Source organism: Aulonocara stuartgranti (assembly GCF_965226115.1).
Source record: "Aulonocara stuartgranti genome assembly, chromosome: 4".
In the NCBI taxonomy this organism is placed as follows: Eukaryota; Metazoa; Chordata; class Actinopteri; order Cichliformes; family Cichlidae; genus Aulonocara; species Aulonocara stuartgranti.
In genome coordinates this window covers 589721-611971 of record NC_138942.1, presented here as the reverse complement: position 1 = coordinate 611971, position 22251 = coordinate 589721, and the positions used below count along the sequence as shown (strand labels likewise).

General features: G+C 46.0%; 1 protein-coding gene across 2 annotated transcripts; it reads right to left on the bottom strand.

The window, feature by feature from the left end:
- Positions 1–1155: 1155 nt before the first annotated feature.
- LOC309705251 (globoside alpha-1,3-N-acetylgalactosaminyltransferase 1-like) lies at positions 1156–22251 on the bottom strand. Of its 2 annotated transcripts, XM_082530942.1 has the most exons (11): positions 21897–22251; positions 19777–20048; positions 19208–19234; positions 16402–16446; positions 8685–8750; positions 7690–7722; positions 4704–4838; positions 4485–4617; positions 4204–4399; positions 2402–2621; positions 1156–2316 (listed from the first exon to the last, which is right to left on the bottom strand). In XM_082530942.1, the coding sequence occupies exons 2-11, from the start codon at positions 19833–19835 to the stop codon at positions 2178–2180; spliced, it is 1053 nt and encodes a 350-aa protein (XP_082387068.1). In that variant the 5' UTR covers positions 19836–20048; positions 21897–22251; the 3' UTR covers positions 1156–2177. The 2 variants fall into 2 exon arrangements, with proteins under 2 accessions (XP_082387068.1, XP_082387069.1); XM_082530943.1 differs by lacking the exon at positions 16402–16446.

The following is a 22251-nucleotide window of genomic DNA, read 5'->3' as shown; positions in this document are numbered from 1 at the left end:
CAAATTTAACACACGTTTGTAATGACGCTAATTCAGTTTACAATAGGGTTCATTCGCTCGGTCAGCAGGTGGCGGTATCCTCATCCTCATACACTGCCATTAGACTAAACAGAAGAAGAAGAAAACATCTGCACATACGCGGTAAGGATCGGGTAGACGCACCGTACGTAGTGCGCGTACTCCGAAGTGTGCTGGATTGGGACACAGCCTCTGTGTCCGACCAATCAGTCTGCCCTCTCACGCAGGCGGCGGTCCTCCGTGCATCCAACATGTTAAACTTTATTCTTTAGTCTGACCAACGGAAGCGTTAAAATCTACACACACATTCAGCCTTCGTAGTCAGAAGCTTTACTCATACACTCGTCTGTATTTAATCATTGTACTTTAGTTTGATCTTTATTTGTAAAATCAGCAGTCCATACACCCATGCTTGTTTGTGATTGGTCAGATGCTGTCAGCTACACCCTTCCTGTGAGCGTGCAGGGAAGCCCTGGGTTAGCGCCATGCTGACCTCTGAACCTGACTGGTGACATTAGGGTACATGAGCTGGGTCTGCCAGCCTCGTTGAGCAGCACAGGGTGGTGAACGTATGTGAAGTGTTTTACTGACCCCCAGTGGCCAAATGCAGGAAGTACATTTTTAGTCAAACAGGACTAAACACCCTAACTGTTTAGACAAAGTGAGATTTTGAAGGCTCAGTGTTTTGTCTCTCAGCTGCTGCCATTCTGGATCCTTGGAGGAAGGTCTTCATCCTCTACTTACACAAAGATCAGGGCCGTCCCGAGTCACCTGACCTAATGGGTTGGCTATCCTCAGATCCTGGCAGCAGGCACTTCTGCATCGCTTCTTGAATCCGAGATGATGTCTGTGGTTCTGAAGAGGTGTGCAACAGGTATCTATAGACTGCCCAGTCCAGGATTCCTGGTCCGGCGTCAAGTCTGAGCTGGTACAGGTGTGCAGAAGGCATCAGCTGCCAGTGAGTCCAGGAGCTCCTCTTCCTCATGGAGAATAATTTGGAACCAAAGAGAATCAGAATCAGATGGGACAGTTTAGTCTGGGAACTAGAACCAGAACCCAGCCCACAGTCTAAAAAGCGGGTTACAGAGGTATGGAGCTTAAAAAGCAGCTTCAAGCTGAAAGATGCAAAATATATGCTTGAATTAAAAAATACTTTTATTTTGAATAAACTGAAGCAGCTTCCCTCACAGAGAATATCACGCAGGACCTTAATGTACAGCACAACAGAGGAAATGAAGGTCAAATGTTGCAGAGACCCGTTTCAGACTGGCACACCTGCTGCAGGTGTGTTTGTGCACCTGAGCTAAAAGGCACCCAAGAACGATCCCTGCCCCACAGCAACATGTTCACGTTTCAAAATAAAAGCTTTGAAACTGTCACGTGCCTACATTTACTACCCCTATGTATTGCCCGGTGTTGTCACATGACCCTAAACCTTTCTCCTGTGGCTCGCCACCCATCACAGCCCACAGGTTACTAACTGTTAACGGGACCTCGAGCATCGTTAGCGTGAAGACCCTCAGGTGGTCCCGGTGTGCATGTCTGGTGGTTCTTGTGACTTGTGAATGGGCAACGAACACTTCAGCGTCCACTTGGTCCTTCAGGTAAGCTAAAAGTCACACAGACTACCTGAGATGGTGAGCGAGTCAGGACGAGAAGCACACTGAGGTGTGCACCTTCACTTTCTCACACCAAGAGACTCTCGGTCAGGCTAGAAAAATGCATTGTGGGTAAAAACATGCAGGTACATCACAGTTTTGCAGTCAAACACAAGCAGCAAACCCACACCTAACAGCCCAAAGTTTACCTGGACAGTTGAAGCTGAGCCTCCTGTCGGCTCCACGTGTAGGAAAAGTTATAAAAAATCAAACACAAACATCAGGAAACACAAAGAAACTCAGAATCGGGGGAACTAGAGGCAGCTCCATGAATTTGATCAAAGACCTCAGGGGGGCTGAGAGCGGGACATTTCTATGACTCAACAGCATAAATTGTTTACAAACTGCACATGCTCAGCAGAGGTAATCCAGCAGGTCTGGGGGTGGGGTTAAAAATGATTCCTGAGAAGGATTATGGGTGAAGGTCAGATGCGCGAGGCCTTTCCCAAAGTCAGACACACACTGGCTCATTTCACCCAGTTCAGTCCAGTTTGGTCTGGTTCAGTTGGGTCGGATGTTGGCGTAGTTCTTGATGACGCCGGAGAACCTGATGATTTGGACCTCTGGGTTTTTGGGTTTGAAGTCCTGCCATAGGTACTCAGGTGACAGCACCTTGCTGGGTTTGTTGATCCACATATACCTGAGTAAAGAAGCAGGAAGTAGAATCATCTAACGATAACAACAAGGACCAGCACATCCAGCACCTGCCCAGCCACCTTTCCTACCTGTTCAGGTGACTCTCCTCCTGCCAAGCTGCCTCGATGCCCCTCTTGGCGTCGTCCTCAAAGTTCTTGCGGCAGGTTTTGGCGAGCAGGTGAACTTCTTCCACCAACCCCCCGAACGCCCCTCCACAGTAGTAGAAGTCCCCCTCCCCGGGAGCCACGTAGGCGTTGGACGCAGGACTCCGCTCGTAGGGGAACCTGCTGCGGTCATCTCTGTAGTAACCTGCAGACACAGGTGGGAGCGATGTCACTAAAAGTTCAGGGCAGAACAAAGCCGCAGAAAGCAGAAGTGAACGCACCTGAAATCTTTTTCAGAATTTGGCCTGAGTTTTTGAGATGTACTCTGAGGAGATCAAGCTGTTATTTTAGGGTTCATGTCTCTGTACCTCTTCTGTTTTCATATGAGTATGCCATAAACGTAATGCCTGTTTTTGACCTTGTGATTTGAAGCATGTGCCTTAAACTGAAATTCTCGCCCCAACAGGAGGGATGATGTAATCTGTCTGCTTGTTAGCACTCGTGTCCACAGTTTTCAAGATATTATGTTCAAATTCTGTGTGATGGGAGATACCAGTAACAGCTCCATATGGTGAAAGTTTGGTGAAAAGTCAAAATAAAGGTCACGCAGAAAAAACCTTATACTACGCAGACTTTTTGTCTTCACAACAATATAGCAGGCCTGCGATGGTTTAAGTAGCTAGGTTGGCTAAAAGCTGAGTTTGACCTCCAGAAACCAGAACAGCGTAAAACAACGCACGAATGTGTGAAAGTTTGTACAGAAGTCAACGATTTCAGCCAATTCTGCTCCGATCATAAATAAAATAAAATAAAATACAGCTTTAAGGTCATAGGTCAAAGGTCAGACATTGGCATGTTTCAGTAAAAACATCCTAAGACACCAAAACAGCCTTAACCTCTGACCCTAAATGCTGGCCTGGACCATAAGCTCCGAGCTCCCTGACCTGCACTCAGTCTACAGCAGGCGGTGCTGGACCAAGGCCAGGAAGATGGTGAAGGACCTCAGCCATCCCAACAACAGACTGTTCTCTCTGCTGAGGTCAGGAAAGCGATTCCGCTCCCTGAAGACCAACTCAGAGAGACTGAGGAGGAGCTTCTTCCCGCAGGCGATACGGTCTCTCAATCACACCACCACACAGTACTGACCCACACATATGGTTCTTACACACACACTGGACTTTCTGGACTTTGGTTTTGCACAACACTGGTCACTATATTCTTCATTTCCGGTTAATACTTGTACAGCTGCTGTTATTGTGTATATATTTATTTATATTTAGATTTCTTCATACATTCTTATATAGTTCTATATTGTGTATTTTGTTGTACAGTTATTTTATTTTCAACTTTAATTTATATATTTATCTTTATCTTATTCTTCCCTGTGTTGTACAGTTATTTCATTTTTAATCTTAATTTATATTTTATTCCTTCCTAGTTAAATTTACCCTTTTTAATTTTTCATATTTATTTCCTATCTTATTCATAGCCTTTTCCTTTTTTGTTTTCTTTAGGTCACGAGCAGTTGTCCAAGCATTTCACTACATATCGTACTGTGTATGACTGTGTACGTGACAAATAAAATTTGAATTTGAATTTGAAGCGAGACATTTGGCCGGCGGTCACCATGGAGACCCACAGCCAGACTTTGTTTCTTTGGAGGTTCTCTGCTGATGTTTACAGATGTGGGAATACTCGGATGTGTGTGTGGGGTGTTTTTGATCGAGCTGAAACGTCGACCACGAACTCGTTATTGTACGGTTTCGTGGCAGTGCGGGAGAACAGACCTGGATGGATCACGGCCACAAGTCCTCCCAGCGACTCGGCCCCCCAGCGACCGTGGAACTTTGAGTCGACGTCCAGACAGAAGATGTAGTCGGCGCGGTTCTGAAGCTTCTTCTCGATCAGGTTCTGGATGATCTCCATCCTGCGAGCTGAGATCTCCTGCCAGCGGTTTGAGCTGGGCACCGAGCGCACCGTCAGCTGGAGGAGGAAGAGGAGGAAGGAGGCAGAGTCAGAAAACAAAGAATCCGCCAAGAGGCTGCGTTTGGTTACAGGATCCGTTTACCATTCTGCCGGCCGCCATGTTCACTTTGGGCACCTCGTTAGGGCGATCAGTGAACACGTAAAAGTCCACCCTGAAGCCAACGAAGAAGTGCTCCTCAGACGTCTGCAGAAAGTCCTTCAGGAACATGATGTACCTGTGCAGAGGAGAGGTCAAAGGTAAAGCCAGAGACGCTGCTTTTAGGCCTGCAGGGAAACCGGAGCGTTGTGATGTCACACTTACTTTCCGACAGCGAAGACTGTGGCAGCAATGGTGATGTTCTTCCTTTTGTAGATGCTGTCCAAGAGAAACGGGTTGAAGGTTCCCTCCCAGACCACCGGAGCCAACCACGGCGTCACCGTCACCACGTCAGTACGACTGCCATTACAGAGACACGGCATCATCATCTCCATCATCATCATCATCATATTTATCAAAAGTACAAACATCATGACCAGGGCTCTAGAGTGCGACCAATTTGGTCGCAAATGCGACCAAATTTTTCAGTGGTGCGACTAAAAAAAATATTGCAACCTTCCCTGTGGTCAACAACAGACACACATTTTGCCCCTATCGTGGACTAAACCAATCATAGATAGTCAGGGGCGGGACCTCTCTGATTGGCCGTGGTCCAGTTGAAAGTGCAGGTGGAAGTGGGAGGTGAGTAGCTTGAATAAAGGATATCAATTCATTAAATCCTGAATCGACTTTTAAATATAACTGTGTTTTGCCAGAAACGCCAGATTCTCAGATTAAAGCTCACAAAACCATTTCAACAACAACCAAACAGCAGATGAGAGCAGGTACACGGACTCCACACAAAGACGTAAACACAGACCCGACGCATCAGAATCAACTTTGTCTTTCTCGGCTTTCTCGCCCGACGGCCCGTAGACGGACACGCTGTCGGAGCTCAGCGATCCTGATGCGTCCGGTCCGCGTTGTGTTTACGTCTTTTTGCGCTGATTCTGAGCTGCAGGTTTTGTCTCTCCAACCAAAAGCAAACTGCGCTTCACATTTGATCAATGTCGTCATTAATTTTGCTGTTTTGCTTCCACGACTATTAAAATCACACTCCATGCACAGCTAGCTCTCTCTCTCTCTCTCTCTCTCTGTACTTCAAGAACAGTTTCCGTCTCCAATCTCTGTTTTCTGTATTATTCATTCGCTTATTACCCACCAGTCTACCGTTGTTCACAGCGCTGTGGCTGCTGTCTTTTTCTTTTTCACTTAAATGACCTCGGACAAGAAAGCCTGTTTTTTCTGTTGTTCAATACTGAAGAAATTTAAACTTTATATGCAGAACATTGTAGAATATTTTTAAGGTTTTCTGCTATAAAAAGCCAGACCAGGAAAATCTCCTTCATGTTTTTCTGTGTTTTATTCTCAGTTACTTTCACACAAAGGCATCTGCTGTGATGTTCACAATTCTGATGAAGTCAGTACTGATAAATGATCAGAATTATAATATTTCTGACTGTCTGAGGCAAAGTTGAATCGAATCGGGACTCTGAAAACCAGAATCGAATGGATTATAGAAATCAGTGATGATACCCAGCCCTAGTGAGCAGCCTAGGCACGACAGAAGTGGATGTAGCTGTAATAGGAAAAGAACTATTGCTAACTTTTCTGTTAAGGCCTGATGCTTCTGAAATTCATAGCCAGTGCTCTGACACGGTGTCATCAATCTTTGAATGCTGAAAAAGCACAGTGTATCCAGAAAAACACATTATATTATATAAATTTAGAGCTGGGCGATATGAGATTTTTTCATATCACGATATGTTTTTTTCATTTCAGGCGATAACGATATCTATCACGATATCAGCCAAATAACTATATTTGTAAGATTTAAATGTACCGTTGCTCACAAGTAAAATGTGAAATAATCAGCAGTTTGTTTTTATTTAAATATTTATTTCCCATAATAAGTTCAACAGGGTAGATTTACTTAAGGAACATGAGACTTTTTCAGATAAATAAAGGCAAATATTGCAAACTACACAAAAGGCAGCCGCTAAAGCGTTTAAGTTTCAAAATAGAACAAATGAAACAGACTAAATTGTCAATTCCACTTAGAAACAAAATATTAATTCTAAAAATAAATCTTAGTTTGTTTTACAGAAGAACAGACAAAACTGACTAACTTTTGTCAATATCAAATAAACTGAGAACTAAAAGGAAATTCTCAATCTCTCCTTGTTGTATAGCTGAGCTTTTCAAACAGTTTTAACAGTTACTTTAGTCTGACAAAAGCCGAATGACGAATTAGCGCTTCCAGTCAGAGACTGAGGCTACGTCCACACGTACACGGGTATTTTTGAAAACGGAGATTTTCCGTTTTCATTTTAAAAAATAATCCCGTCCACACATAAAGGCAGAAATGAAGGAAAACGCTGCTATGAACATGCCAAAGCAGCAGGTGGCGCTAGATTCCTAACCGTGCAGAAATGCTGGCCAATCAGAAGTCTAGAAGCCTCGGTGGGAAAAAGTAAACAAAGCTGGGGCATAGAAGCAGAACCGAGTCGTATGTGTGGAGGGACAGTAACTGTGTGTATGTAAGCATTTAAACACTGCAGAGAGTAGAATTAACAGTAACAGTATTGTAGAAATTCATTTCACCGAAACAATAACGTGGCACACAGTGTGACGCATGCACCAGTTTACTGTATTTCCAGACTTGCTTTCGGCACAATTTACAGTGCACGCTACTCTGTTTTTTGTCAGACTTGAAATAGCCGAAATACCTTCACACTACGGAGCTTCTATGGCTCTTCCGTTCGACAATCTCTCCGGCGTTGGAACCATCATCTGTTTTCTCTTCGGTCACGCTCGGTTGATTTTTCTAGTCGGCACACTCATTTCCTCCATTACCCGCTGGCTGCTTCCCAAACAAACACACGTGCGGCTTGGCACTTGTGCTGTATGTAGCAAGTCACGCGACGTGATGCTGCGGCTGTGATTGGTTCGGCTCTGCGCTACTGAATTTGGATCGGCTGACCTTTTTTTTTTTTTTTTTTTTAAGAGGACAAGAGCGGCGAGGTCTATCGCGATAGCTTAATTTCTCTATCGAGTAAAAGTTATATCGCGATACATATCGTTATCGTTCTATCGCCCAGCTCTATATAAATTATTATAAAATTTGTGTGCGCCTAACTTTTGTGCCGGTACGCCCATGGCAAAAAGTTAGTCTAGAGCCCTGATGACATAAAGAAGCAGAGATACTGACCCGTGCACGATGCTGGGCTGGTTGTACTTCAGACTGAAACACAGAAACAAAGAGGTTAAAGTTCAATACGAGCCAACATCACGAGCCTAACGCAGCCAAGCGCGTTCAGTTTGTCCAGCAGGGAGCGCTGCAAAAGGGACACATTTATGAGGAGTTGATGCACGCTCAATCATGCAGGTAAGGAAATCCCAAAAAATTGATTCTGTTCATCTGGATGTTTTCAGTGGGAGATTCCTCACATGAAAAGACCATCTCTGAATCGAGGAGGGGCCTAAGGGTACATCTGTCACCATCCTACAATGCTGTGACTGCAGCCATTCCCCAACTCTCTGTGAATGGTACTCGTGGACACTGATCAGTGGTCATGACCATTTGCATGTTAATGATCATAAACTGACCTCACAGCCCATTGTAAATCAGTGGTGCTGGTTTCATGTCCTGTTTATAAGGTTGGAAACCTGCAGCCAGCTGAGACTGAAGGAGTCACCTGATGATTATGAAAAGATGAACAGAACCAACCTTTTGGGAATACATTTATGAGTTAGATCCAGATCCTGAAGGAGCAGAATGAAAGGAAAGATCCATGATCTTCAGTCACATGCATGCAGTTCCTGCTCCTGACCAGCAGGTGTCAGCCGTCACACATTTCACAAATATGAGGACCGTTTTAAACTGCCTCTTTCACTACCTTTCCATGACCTGATGAAAACTTCATCAGCTAGTAAAGTTGATAAGGAATAAGAGGCGAGCAGAGCGGTGCTCAGATATCAGAACAAACTAACTTCAGCAAAAAATGGACTACAAAACACACATATGACGTCATGACAGCTGTTCTAACCCTGCTAATTTATGAGAACATCCAGTAAAAGAGTAACCCTTCATCCAAGAAAGAACGATCAGATCTACTCATGTCGGCAGCAGCTGTTTGCCTTTTGGGGGAAGAAAAACTGTGATGCAACAGAGTGAAGCTGCTGAGTAGAAAGGACAGTACTTACTGCTCAGGAGACTCCAGGTGGAGATCAATACCAGGCTGACTGAACGTGGTGGTTTCAACGGCAGATCTGCAGCACACACACACACACACACACACACACACACACACACACACACACACACAGTGTCTGTTTGTTACCCTTAAAAACACCTTTAGACCGGACTGACCAAGTTCCACAGATCAGCAAAGGTGCTTTATATGGTAAGGTTAAGACCCTACGATAACACAGGGAAAAGCTAACAATCAGACAGTCCTCTATTTGCAAGCACTTTGGTGACAGCGGGAAGGAAAAACTCCCTTTTAACAGGAAGAAACCTCCGACAGAATCAGGCTCAGGGAGAGCCGGGGCCATCTGCTGCGACCGGTTTGGGGGGGGGGGGGGGGGGGGGGGGGGGAGAAGAGGAAGACAGGATAAAGACATGCTGTGGAAGAGAGGGAGAGTCATACAGGGCTCTAGACTGGAAACTAATTCCTCAATGGTGCGACTAAAAAAATAACATCCTTGGTCGCAGCGGTGCAACCAGCCGTTAAAAAAACTCTGAAAGTCTCCGCGTGGTCAACAGCAGACACACATTATGCCCACATCGTGGTCAAAGCCAATCAGAGAGCGGGACCTCTGTGATTGGCTGTGGTCCACACATTCCTGTAGGCCTACCTGTCTATACATTTGAAAGCATAGGTGAATGGACAGAGTGAGTAGGGCTGGGTTTAAAATCACATTTCTGATTAAAATCAATTTTAACTTGAATAAAGCGACATCGATTCATTAAATCCTGAATGATTTAAAAATAAATGTATTTCACCAGAAACGCCAGAATCTCAGGTTGAAGCTCACAAAACTGTTTCAACAACCACCAAACTGCTAAAACAGGAAACACCCCCCCATTAAAGTGTCACAACCAACCACCCATGCTGAAACCAGCTTTACTGCCTGTTGTCAGTAGCAACAAACAGTAAAGCCGGTCTGCGCTATGGGCTGAACCACTGTTAATGGTGGTTGGGGGGGGGGGACACACTTTGTATTCAGTTTTAGGATTTATAGGCAATGTTAACTGTAGCTTATTTTAATTGTATGCTAAACTGGGGTGGCAAGAGATTTTTGTAGGGTGGCACACGCCACCCCTGTAGATCCGGCCCTGCATTCAGTGGTATGCAAAAGTTTAGGCACCGCCGATCATTTTCATGTTTTTCCTTCATAAATCATTGGTTGTTCGGATCAGCAATTTAATTTAAATATATCATATAGCGGACAAACACAATGATATTTGAGAAGTGAAATAAAGTTTATAGGATTTACAGAAAGTGTGCAGAAGTTACGTAAACTAAATTAGGCAGGTGCATAAATTTGGGCACCCTTGTCATTTTATTGATTTGAATACCTTTAGCACTAATTATTGGAACATAAAATTTGTTTGGTGAGCTCATTGACCCTTGACCTACATACACAAGTGACCGTGGTTCAGGGGGTTGGGAAGCTCATCTTGTAACCGGAAGGTTGCCAGTTCGATCCCCAACTCTGTCTGTCTGTCTTGGTTGCTCGATGGCGTGATATGGCAGCCTCGCTTCTGTCAGTCTGCCCCAGGGCAGCTGTGGCTGTAACTGTAGCTGCCTCCACCAGTGTGTGAATGTGAGAGTTAATGAATAGTGGAGTTGTAAAGCACTTTGTGAATTCAATCCATTATTATTATTACTAATCCAGACATGAGAAGGGTATTTAGGGTGGCCAATTGCAAGTTTTCCTCCTCTTTGCATCTTCTCTCGAGAGTGGCTACATGGGAGCCTCAAAACAACTCTCAAATGACCTGAAAACAAAGACTGTTCAACATCATGGTTTAGGGGAAGGATACAAAAAACTGTCTCGGAGAATTCAGCTGTCAGTTTCCACTGTCACCGGAAGTGACAGGTCAAGGAAAATCTTAGATAAGCAGAGGCGAAGAATAGTGAGGACAGTCTCAGTCAACCCACACACCAGCTCTAAAGACCTACAACATCATGTTGCTGCAGATGAAGTCACTGTGCATCGTTCAACTATTCAGCGCACTTTGCACAAAGAGATGCTGTATGCGAAAGTGATGCAGAAGAAGCCTTTTCTGTGTACATGCTACAAACGAAACGGTGTCTCTTGAGGTATGCTAAAGCAGCGTTCCGTGAGTCGTTTGGTACCGGGCCGCGAGAGTTGAGGCTCAGGTGTGAAATGTATGGTTTTCAGGGTTTTTAGCGGTTTTCAGCGTTATTTTGTTATTGTTTTTAAGCGTTAACTCGGTTTTCTTGGGTCTTTTCACGTGTGTTATGAATAAATCTTCTTTTTTTTCGGTACCGGTACTAGTTTTATTTTATTGTATTTATCCGTGACACATTAAAGGCCGGTCTGTGAAAATAATGTCGGGCATAAACCGGTCCGTGGCGCAAAAAAGGTTGGGGACCGCTGTGCTAAAGCACATTTGGACAAGCCAGCTTCATCTTGGAATAAGGTGCTGTGGACTGATGAAACTAAAACGGAGTTATTTGGACATAACAAGGTATGCATGGTGGAAACAGAACAGCATTTCAAGAGAAACACTTGCTACCCACGGTAAAATGTGGAGGTGGTTCCATCATGCTGTGGGGCTGTGAGGCCAGGGCAGGGACTGGAAATCTTGTTAAAGTTGAGCGTCGCATGGATTCCAGTCAATATCAGCAGATTCTTGAGAACAATGTTCAAGAATCAGTCACAAAGTTGCGCTGGGGCTGGATATTTCAACAAGACAACGACCCGAAACACTGCTCAAAGTCTACTAAGGCGTTCAGCAGAGGATCAAAAAAAATGTACTGGAATGGCCATCTCAGTCCCCAGAAATAAATAATATTGAAAATCTATGGTGTGACTTAAAGCGGGCTGTCCATGCTCGGAAACCATCAAACCTGACTGAACTGGAGAGGTTTTGTAAGGAAGAATGGTCCAAAATACATTCAACCAGAATCCAGACTCTCATTGGAACCTACAGGAAGTGTTTAGAGCCTGTTATTTCTGCAAAAGGAGGATCTACTCAATAGGGCTGGGCCATATTATACCGCTGAATGCATGATAGAATATTGGTAAAACGCTCATGCGCAGTGCCTTTGTTTTCATACGCAGATGGCCGATTGTTGAGTGAAACGAATGAACCAGAACTGGTTTGTAAAAATGCTGCAACTTCATGTGGAACTGGTTTTTCGTGTTTGTCCATCAGATACACAACAAAGCACATTTTTTTGTAGAACGTGCAAGCGGGCCGTCGTTATTACCGTATTTGTTGGACTAAGGTGCTCGTAAATCTGGTCCTAAACTCCCTCTGCTTCAGGTCCTAAAGTCAAACGAACACTGCAGCATCACTGAGAGTTAAAAACTGTCTAAATTCTTTCATCTTTAATAAAACGACCAGCGTTGCTGCTTTACCAGGTGTAACTATGAAGTTTAACATCCAGGCATCCATGAAAACAAAATTTATTACATTTAACGGAGTTAGAAGTTAGCAGGACGTTAGCTCGCTAGTTTCGCTTGTTACCCAAGCATGATATAGCACGTTCTGACAGAGATTTTTCAAAAAATTTAATCATACTGCTCTGCTGTCACTTCCAACATAAATGAAGACAGAAAACTAAACAGCAGTGACGTTTGTAGGGTTACTGAAGTTGGGCTAGCTGCTATATAATGATGTGCTATGTGATCGCTAGCGACACAGCTATGTTAGCATAGCATAAACACAGTGAAGCTGGAGGATGAACACTAACACTTTTCCACTTATAAAAGTTAACGTGAGGGTTCCTGATGGTTAGAGACAAATGCAATCGCATGGCAGGATGCTGTAAACGGACCAAACTTCAGTCAGAACAACTGAGATAATCCATCCACAATACGAGATTAGTCATTAATATACTGCAACAACTGCAACAACAAAGTTCGATTTATCTGACTCCTTTGTTTCGCTTAATGTGCGCTATAATCCCGTGCACCTTATGGTCCGAAAAAAACGTATTTGACTTTTTTTATTTGGCACACTGCAGTTTAATGTTGCAAAGCACCTCTTTTTAACTTCAGTGGATATTATACATGGTTAACTCAGGATATGTCAGCACATTTCTACTGGAAATGCCTTTTGGTTAAACCTTCAGCAAGAAATTTGCATTTGCACTGTTAAATTTTTATATAGCTTTAATGCACTCAAAAAACAGCTGCTTGTTTAAGTAAAATAAATGGAAGGTGTTTTTTTGCACTAGTAAAGTTGTGGAGTTGTATTTTGTCTCACATCAATTATATCATTATCGCAAATTTTCAAATATATATCGTGATAAATATTTTTGGCCATATCGCCCTGCTCTAACTACTAAATATATTGATGCAATTTTTCTGTTGGGGGGTGTCCAAATTTATGCACCTGCCTAATTTAGTTTACCGTATTTTCACGACCATAAGGGCACTGTGCTAAAAGGCGCAGTCTCAGTTATGTGTGCCATTACTGTATTTAACACACACATAAGGCGCACTGGATCATAGGGCGCATACAAGTACCGTATGCGTATTTAAAAATAAAGCGGGAGCAAACCTGAATTCGGTACCTTACTCACATTTCTATTACCAATAATCGTCATCATCAACAACACACAAGCATACAAGTGTGCGTATTTAAAAATAAAGCAGGAGCAAAACAAAGTTTGGTACTCACATTTTTATCATCAATCAAACCCATCGAAGTCCTCATCCTCTGTGTCTGAATTGAACAGCTGCGCTAAATCTCCATCAAACATGCCAGGTTCACCGTCTTCACCGTCAGAGTCACTTTCCGTGCTGTGCGGCTCCTCGGAAACGATGCCGGCTTTTGCGAAAGCTCGAACAACAGTGCCAGCAGACATGTTAGCCCAAGCATCTACAATCCATTGGCAAATTGTGGCGTAACTCGCCCGGCGCTGCCTTCCACTCTTAGTGAAACTGTGGTCTCCACCGGTCATCCATCGCTCCCAGGCCGCTCGCAGCCTTACTTTGAACGGGCGGTTCACACCGATGTCCAGCGGTTGGAGTTCCTTTGTCAGGCCTCCCGGAATGACAGCAAGCTCACAGTTCATTTGCTTCACAAGTTTTTTCACATCGGCTGTGAGATGGGCACGCATAGAGTCACAGATCAACAGCGATGGTGATGCATGGAAAAAACCACCTGGTCTCCTTACATACACCTCCCTCAGCCACTCTTTCATCATTTCCTCATCCATCCAGCCCTTTTCATTTGCCTTAATGATGATTCCTGCTGGAAACTTCTCTTTAGGCAAAGTCTTTCGCTTAAAAATCACCATAGGCGGCAGTTTCTGTCCATTAGCATGGCAGCCAAGCACAACAGTAAAAGAAGACTTTTCATACCCCGTTGTGCGTATCGCTACCGTGCTGGTCCCCTTCTTCTCCACAGTGTGACTCACCGGGATGTCAAAAGTGAGCGGGACCTCGTCCATGTTTGTGATGTGGCTGGGCTGGATGTTTTTGTCGCCGATGTGTTTGCTGCAGTAGGAGCGGAAGATGGCCAGCTTTTCCTTATAATCCGCTGGAAGTTGCTGCGCTACCGTAGTCCTGGTCCGGATGGAAAAATGGCACCGTTTCATAAAACGAAAGCACCAAGACGGACCTCCTTGGAAATGTTCAATGTTCATCTCTTCAGCTAGTGAAACTGCTTTTAGCCGAATGGTGACTGTCGAAACGCTTCTCCCGCTCGCTCTTTGCTCGATGATCCACCGCTCGAGTCTTTCCTCCAACTCGGGCCACCTCGCCTTATGTCCGCGGAAACTCAGCTGCGTTTTCTTGACCTGCCGGAGCTTGTTTTCCAGCTTCCTCCATTTGCGAACCATCGATTCGTTAATCTTAAATTCTCTCGCCGCTGCTCGATTTCCATGTTCCTCCGCGTAGCTGATGGCCTTCAGTTTAAACTGTGCTTCGTAAGCGTGTCTCTTTGCCATTTTCAGGGTTGTTAAAACAACGATGTCCTGCATAATGCACATACCTGTTCTTTTATACAGGTATGTGCGATTGTCCCGGTATATACGATCAACGCCCACACTTCACCCTTTAACGTTCTCATGGTGTTCTCTACTACGTCCTCCTTACAACACACAGGGCGCACTGCACTATAGGACGCGCCGCACTTTTTGAAGAAAATCTAAGACTTTTAAGTGCGCCTTATGGTCATGAAAATACGGTAAGTAACTTTTGCACACTTTCTGTAAATCCTATAAACTTCATTTCACTTCTCAAATATCACTGTTTGTCTGCTATATGATATATTTAAATTAAATTGCTGATCCAAACAACCAATGAAGGAAAAACATGAAAATTATCAAGGGTGCCCAAACTTTTGCATACGACTGTAGATCTGTTTCAAAGCACTGCAGCACCTGTAACACCTGTTAGCTGTGTGACTCTTTCAAGGATCTGGCCTGTCATTAGCTAAGAGCGCTGGCTCTTTGGGTCTAGCTACTGCCAGCTTGAAGGCCTGTGGTACATCTCTGAGTCCTCTGAGCTTCATTCATGACTCATTTTAACCAATGGATGTTTGTATCTGTGTGTGCCTGTATGTCTGTGTCTATATGTCAGGTTGGGTATCAGACGCCACCTCTCTGGGGACATCTCAGGACCTCTAAGGTATGGAGGCCTATCTCCCCCCACCACTCCCCCTGCCAGTGGTGGACTCCCTCAGACATCGGTGCGTTGGTGGTTCTTTGTGTCCGGGGATGGACGTCCGGGTACACACCGGCTCACTCCTTGGCGGCCGCTTATCGGGGCCTGGAGCCTGGGGCTCGCTCGGGCCACTTCGGGGGTGGGGTGCCCCCGGCCTCTCGGCCTGGGGCTCGGTCACTCAGGCACGGCTGGCTGCCGGCGGAGCTCACGGGCGCGTCACTGCAACTCCCCCTGGCTTCTGCTCCGCGGCTGCTGAGTGAGCCCTCATCTGGGACTCTCCTCAGCTCTTTCTGGGACAGTGGCGCGGCTGCCCCTCTGTTGGTCTTCCTTGGTCTCTTGTGTTCTGGGGGCCTCTGGATGTCTGGAGTTTTGATCTCCTCCACACCTGCTTCATGCCCTGGAGGACGGGGCTGTGGCCCCCCCACACCCTCTAACAGATCATTACATGAAGGAACCTTTTAAAAACAAGCGCGTCCATGCTCACAGGTGTACACACGGGTGATCACACCCACAAACTACACCCTTTTTGGCTCCTATCTCAAAGCACACTGTGTTCTGTTGATCTTATGTGCTGCACAATAATGTTTAACATTTAGTATTTACTGTCATATTCCCATATATCATTGTGATGTTGTTTATTCTATTACTCTTGTTCTCTTCTGCTTGTTTTCTTTTTTCTTTCTCAACAGGTGATCCAGGTGATCGATAGATGCATTTTTTGTCTGCTTATTTTGTTGGTTTTTGTTTTTTTGCCCTTTATCCCCGTCCCTCTTCTCCGCTGTTTTTCTTTCCCTCTTTCTTTTCCCCAGTCAAATCTGTCCCGTATTTAGCAAGTGAAAATAAATAAAATAAACAATAAAAGGTGAATCAAATGGACCATTATGGCAAGGCTGGGATGGTCCATTTGGTAAAGTAAATCCGTTGGGCATCTTCTTCTTCTTCGCCTTTAGACAAAAATTCTGATGCAAATGAGCCGAACGGGACAGGCAAAAAAAAGATATGAGTGCCGCCTTAAACACAGACACACAGAGTTCTTGTTACTTACCCCGCCTCCACTGTCTTCCACTTCTCCTCAAAGGACAGCGAGACTCTGCATGACACAGAGATCAAAGTTAGCCCCGCCCACCTCTGACAGGTTACCGGTTATCGATCAGATCCCGGTAACCCGCTCCCATCTTATTATCGGTGTTGTCGTGAGCGCATGAAGCAAAGATATTCCACACAGCCAATCACCAGCCAGAACAAAAAATGTGCAAGCCAATCACGTGTCAGCACAGCACGGGGCGCGGTCATGCGCCATCAGACACGTCTGCTTGTTATCGCCGTGACAATGGAGACACTTCTCCAACTTCGGCGATCGTAGCTCAAGAGTTGGGAGTTCGTCTTGTAATCGGAAGGTTGCCGGTTCGAGCCCCGGCTCCGATAGTCTCGGTCGTTGTGTCCTTGGGCAAGACACTTCACCAGTTGCCTACTGGTGGTGGTCAGAGGGCCTGGTGGCACCAGTGTCCGGCAGCCTCGCCTCCGTCAGTGCGCCCCAGGGCGGCTGTGGCTACAATGTAGCTGCCATCACCAGTGTGTGAATGTGTGGATGATTGCGTATAGTGTAAAGCGCTTTGGGGTCCTTAGGACCAAGTAAAGCACTATACAAATACAGACCATTTACCATTTGTTAACGACCTTTGACCTTGAACAGCCGTTTCTGTCAAACACTGAAGAACAACACTTCGCAGAGTCAGCTAACCCACACTGCCCCCTGCTGACAGTAAACAGCAGTGCACAGGAAGCCCTGAGGAGGCTTTGGGGTAACGCAGGTGTGAGGCCCGAGCGCACAAACAGACAGAGGACACAAAAAGGTCTCCTGTGTAACTCGACTCCATCAACAGGACACAATGCAGAGCTCACAGCTGCTCTTTCAGCTGCAGACGCCACGAGGAAGAAAATCCCAGAAAAATGAATCTGTGAAAAGCAAAAGGTTTTCTCCGAAACGGAACAAAGGAGGGTTTGGGTGTTGCTGCAGCCAACGTCGGCCATCTTTCCCTAACTCTGCCCTCGCCCCCATAACCATCAGCCAAGTGTCACAGCATTCCCAGAGAGGAACACTGATCCCAGACCTGCGCTGTTTCACACCTTCATCACCCTCGGTGTGCCTGTGGATGTGAAGCTGATTGGTCAGGGTGCGCAGAGAAAACATGCTGGAATCAGCTGAGCAGACCACACACGTCAAACACTGAGAGGGGGGTGGCTTACGGATGTGCAGCTGCTGCAGCTACAGGTGAAACAGGTGAGTCACTCTTCCACGAAACACATAAGCCTGGCGTGAGTTCATTTCCATGGCCAGTGAAAGTGAAATGGAAATCAGGTCATGGAAAAAGTTTTCACAGAAGAGAGAAACACATCAGGGACGTAACCAGGGAAACCATCAGTGGTAAAACACTTCACAGATCTGAGATCCAGGCGCTCCGGAGGCTCTCACGCTTGCCTGTGGGGAGCAGAGAGCTGCCAAACGTGTGGACGAGCTGCAGCTCGGGGACCAGCAGGTCCAAACATCCCCAGAACCCTGTTACACCCACTTTAGCTCATTGCTAAATCCCAGTTAGGTTTCCTTAGCCCTCGCGCTGACCGGCAGCTCTCACTTTACCCGCCCCTTTCTGCTGATTGGCTGCCCCGGCACACGGAAGTGTCATGTTAGTCATGTCCAAATTCATGGGCTGCTGCATACTGAGGACCCGGCCTTCGCGGTCTACGTGGGCGGGTCCTCAGAAGGTCGGGTACGCCGGAAGTAAACGGCTGTGAAATTGTACAGTCTAGCCTTCAGATTAGCGTCACCGCTGTCTGGGTGAAGTTTAATAAACTCAGCCGTCTGCTCCTTGCTGTCTAAAATATAACAGGACACTGGCGTAAACTCTCGACCGTCTCACACGTCTGTTTAATCAGTTTTCTGTTTGATGTTTATTCAGCTGTGTGAAAACCACCCGGGGGATTAAAAAGGGTTTTTTTTTAATATAATTTGATCTAATAACTTTAATCTCAGCCAAACTGATTGCCTCACAAACAAAGCCCAACAATAACATTTTAAGTTATCTAAGTGACTTATATATCACGTTTAACCTAAGTAGCGAAAGACCGCGGGGGTCTGAAAATGATGTGCCGGGAGTTGTGCCGTTCTTGGCGGCTCCAGTAACCCTCGAGCTCCCGGCTAGCTATCGAGCTGGTGGGTAACAGACGTCTCCGAAAACGTCGGAGCACTTTTGCAAATATGTGATATCTTGATAAACCGAGCAGATATTTGACATTTACACAGCTACTTTCTGCCTGAAAATATGTTAAAAGTTTATTTTGTGACCCAGAAAGATTAATAAGAGTAATTTTAAAACTTAGCAGCGGCCGCCATTGTTGAAAACTGGAATTGGCTGGGCCGCGCTATGAATTCTGGGATATGTGACTTTTTTTATTTCACCATTCATTAACTGCACAGAGAAGGCCTCGTTTAAATATGTTAATGTTTTCTTTAAGCAAAGACTATTAATAAAGTTTGTCATGACTGGGCCAAGTGTCCTCTTTTTTGGAAATCAAAGCATGGTCACCCTAACATGAATCCACTTCCTGGCTGTGACATCATCATCAGATCATCCAATGAATCCAACACAGCTTCACGTCTCGTTCGGTTTGTGTTGATGCAGCTTCCAACATTCACGCCGATTCGTGCGCTCAGACTGGGTCACGTGACCGTTTCAGCTGCAGTTCAAACTCAGACAGGAAGCTCTGTGACTTTTATTTTGAAAGTCAGAGACTTAGCAAAGAGGAAGCTAGCAGGAAGGAATCATGCGTGTCTGTGCGAGTGTGTGTGTTACCTGTAGTACTGGGACAAGTACAGCAGCCTGTGGGGTCAAACAAACACAATCATTAATCAATCAGCAGACCTTTAGCTCGTTAACATGTTCCTAACCCGAACGGCATTAGGTCGAGCGCCTCTCCTCGCCAACACGCCTACACTCAGGCTCGACCGCCGCCTCGGTCAGAGGTTACATTCTGTAAAACCAGACTATTACTGGACTGTACACATGATCATCAGGTGTTTGCGATAGAGCTGACCAATAGGAGCGCACGAACACACAAAGCTTCAGTCATCAGCCTGAACACACCTGAACAAACTGCTGTCACTCACGAGGCTTTGTGCCATTGTGAACCCTGAACGACGCAACGCTGCAAGCTCGAACACAGAGACGGGAACAAAGAGAGACGCCCTGAGCAGACCGAGCTACAGACCTGGCAGGATCCGCCTGAAACCTGAGCATGCTCCGTGTGTTTGCTCTGCTCAAAGCTGACATCGCAGAGGTCGAACAGAGGCTTCAGTAGTAAACGCCACATTAACAGTAGTATTAAACGCAGTATTAACTGTAGTATAAGTACATGAACTCACCCCAGCAGCACAGTGACAGACAGGATCACAGTCACAGCTTTTGTGTGGAGCACGGCCATCTTTCAGACCGGGACGGGTCCGATCCTCGCAGGTCTCTCGGTCCAGATCAGGACCACATCAACCACCGAGACCGCGTCCAGCACTTGGCTTCTGATCCAGCAAGTCTAATAAAACCAGCCCGACTCCTCTGTGTCTGCACAGAACGCAGCGTTTACTGGCTGGATCTGATTAGCAGGTTGAAGTGTTCAGGCACAACTCACATCCTCCACACCCTAGAGAGAGAGAGAGCAAGAGAATCTGAACTGTTAATAAAGGAGCAGCCAGTCAGCGGAGAAATGGGAGGAGCTAAAGCAGCTTGTTGGTGAATGGAGGGGCTGCAGCAACGTCCAGTCTCAGAAAGAAGATCAGCAGGTACACACCTGTGGCTCAGGTTACCTGAGACAGCCCCCTCCTCCTCTCACGGCTGGATCACATTTAAAGCTCGCCCTGACTTCCTGTACGCTCTGACCTCCTTATCGCATCGTTATACGAAGCTTCTTTTCACAACTGTAAACCGAGACGCGTGTTTCGGCACCATGAAGTCTGAAGTTATCTGGGCCTAAAATAACACGGCTGTAAACGGAGCGCGGTCACCTGACACAGGTGTGCTGTTGTCACAGTAACATAAAGTCGTCACATCAAACCTTCACACCGTGCGCAGGTGAATGTCACAGAAGACAGCAAAGCCCCGCCCACATTCAAGTAGCACTGCAGCATTCCAAAATGAAGCTTTTTTGCTTCAATGTTTCATTGAAGACACAAGTTGTGCTTTCTCCTTTGAATATTAATGATTGCTTAATAATTACCAAAAAGATTCATTTCTGATTCTTCAGTTAGTCAATAAAAGACATCAGCTCATCATGCAGGTGTGGAGCTGTGTCCACTCCCGTGGAACAACATGAAGGTATGCACACGCATCACATGACAGTCCTCTGTTTGTGTGAAAACGATGGTTGTTGTTGTTGTGCAGGATCATAAGCCTTTGCCTCCCTCCTGAGCTGAGCTCCAGCAGATCCTCGCTGGTCTGGAGTCGCTAACAGTACATCACATGTGCAGCTGCTCCTCTCAGCAGAAACAGGTAAACAGTTTTCCTGAGCTGCTCGGTCCTCCTCTGGCACAGAGGTCAGAGCACCTGCAGTGAAGCAGAGGGGAACAGCTCCAAAAACACAGATTTGTTCCTGTTTTAAGGTCTTGGAGCGTTTCCTCATTCTGACATCACTTCCTGGCTTTGAAAGTAGCGGCGGTTTGGGCATCTGACAGGGATGCCTCCAGGGTGAGGTGTTCTGGCCATGTCCCACTGGGAGGAGGCCCGGGGCAGACCTTACAATGCCGTGATTGCAGCAATTCCCCAACTCTCTGTGAATGGTACTCATGGTCTTTGATCAGTGGGTTTTGGTCAGTGGTTGTTGATCAATGGTCATGAGAATTTGCATAATTATGATTAAGGAACTGACCTCACAGCCCATTGTTCCTTCAGTGGGCTGGTTTCAGTCATTATGTAAATGTCCTGTTTATAAGATTGAAACCTGCGGTCAGCTGAGACTGAAGACGTCACTTGGATGAGTGACGAAACGTTTCTCCCAGAAAACGATACGTCCAGATCAGGGGTGCCCAATCCCGGTCCTCGAGAGCTACCGTCCTGCAGCTTTTAGATGCATCCTTGTTCCCACACACCCGAATCAAATGAATGGCTTGTTATCAGGCCTTTGCCAAACATGATGGCATGCTGAAGAGGTAATCACACCATTTGATTCAGCTGTGTTGGAGTAGGGATGCATCTAAAAGCTGCAGGATAGTAGCTCTTGAGGACTGGGATTGGGCAGCCCTGGTCCAGATGAACAGAATCAACTTTTGGAGATCTATATATAACCCCTTTGTAAACGCTGTTCACCGAAGTCTATTTACCAACATACGTAACGATATTACACATAAAAAATACACGGAAACATTGGAAATGACTTTTTGGCACAACACCGGCACTACACTTCATGATGTCTCCGTCTCTCCGTTTCCAGCCCGGAGCTGCCAACCAACCCGGAAACAGCGCGACACACACGGGCGGGCGGACGGACAGCACGTACCTGTGCAGGCGCTCGTCGCTCTCCTCCGTCTTCTTTCTTTTTCTTTCTTTCTTTCTTACAGTTGTACTGGCGGTTGGCAAACAATTGAAAGGTGCCTGTCTTCTTCGTCTGTCTCACCTTCACTTCCTGCTCCGCCACAGCCAGCGGCGAGGCCACGCCCCCTAACCTCCCCCCGGTGCTGTGTTGAAACGCTTCCGCGTTTCTGGCTGATGCGCTTGGTCGTGAGCAGACTCAAGCTGGTCTCCGTGTTACTGAAGAACACGAACACAAAATATTACACGCAGCGCAATGTTTACACAAACACACTTCCTTGGATGGCTGAGTAACGGGAAACACCCGCAGCAGATGGGTGAGG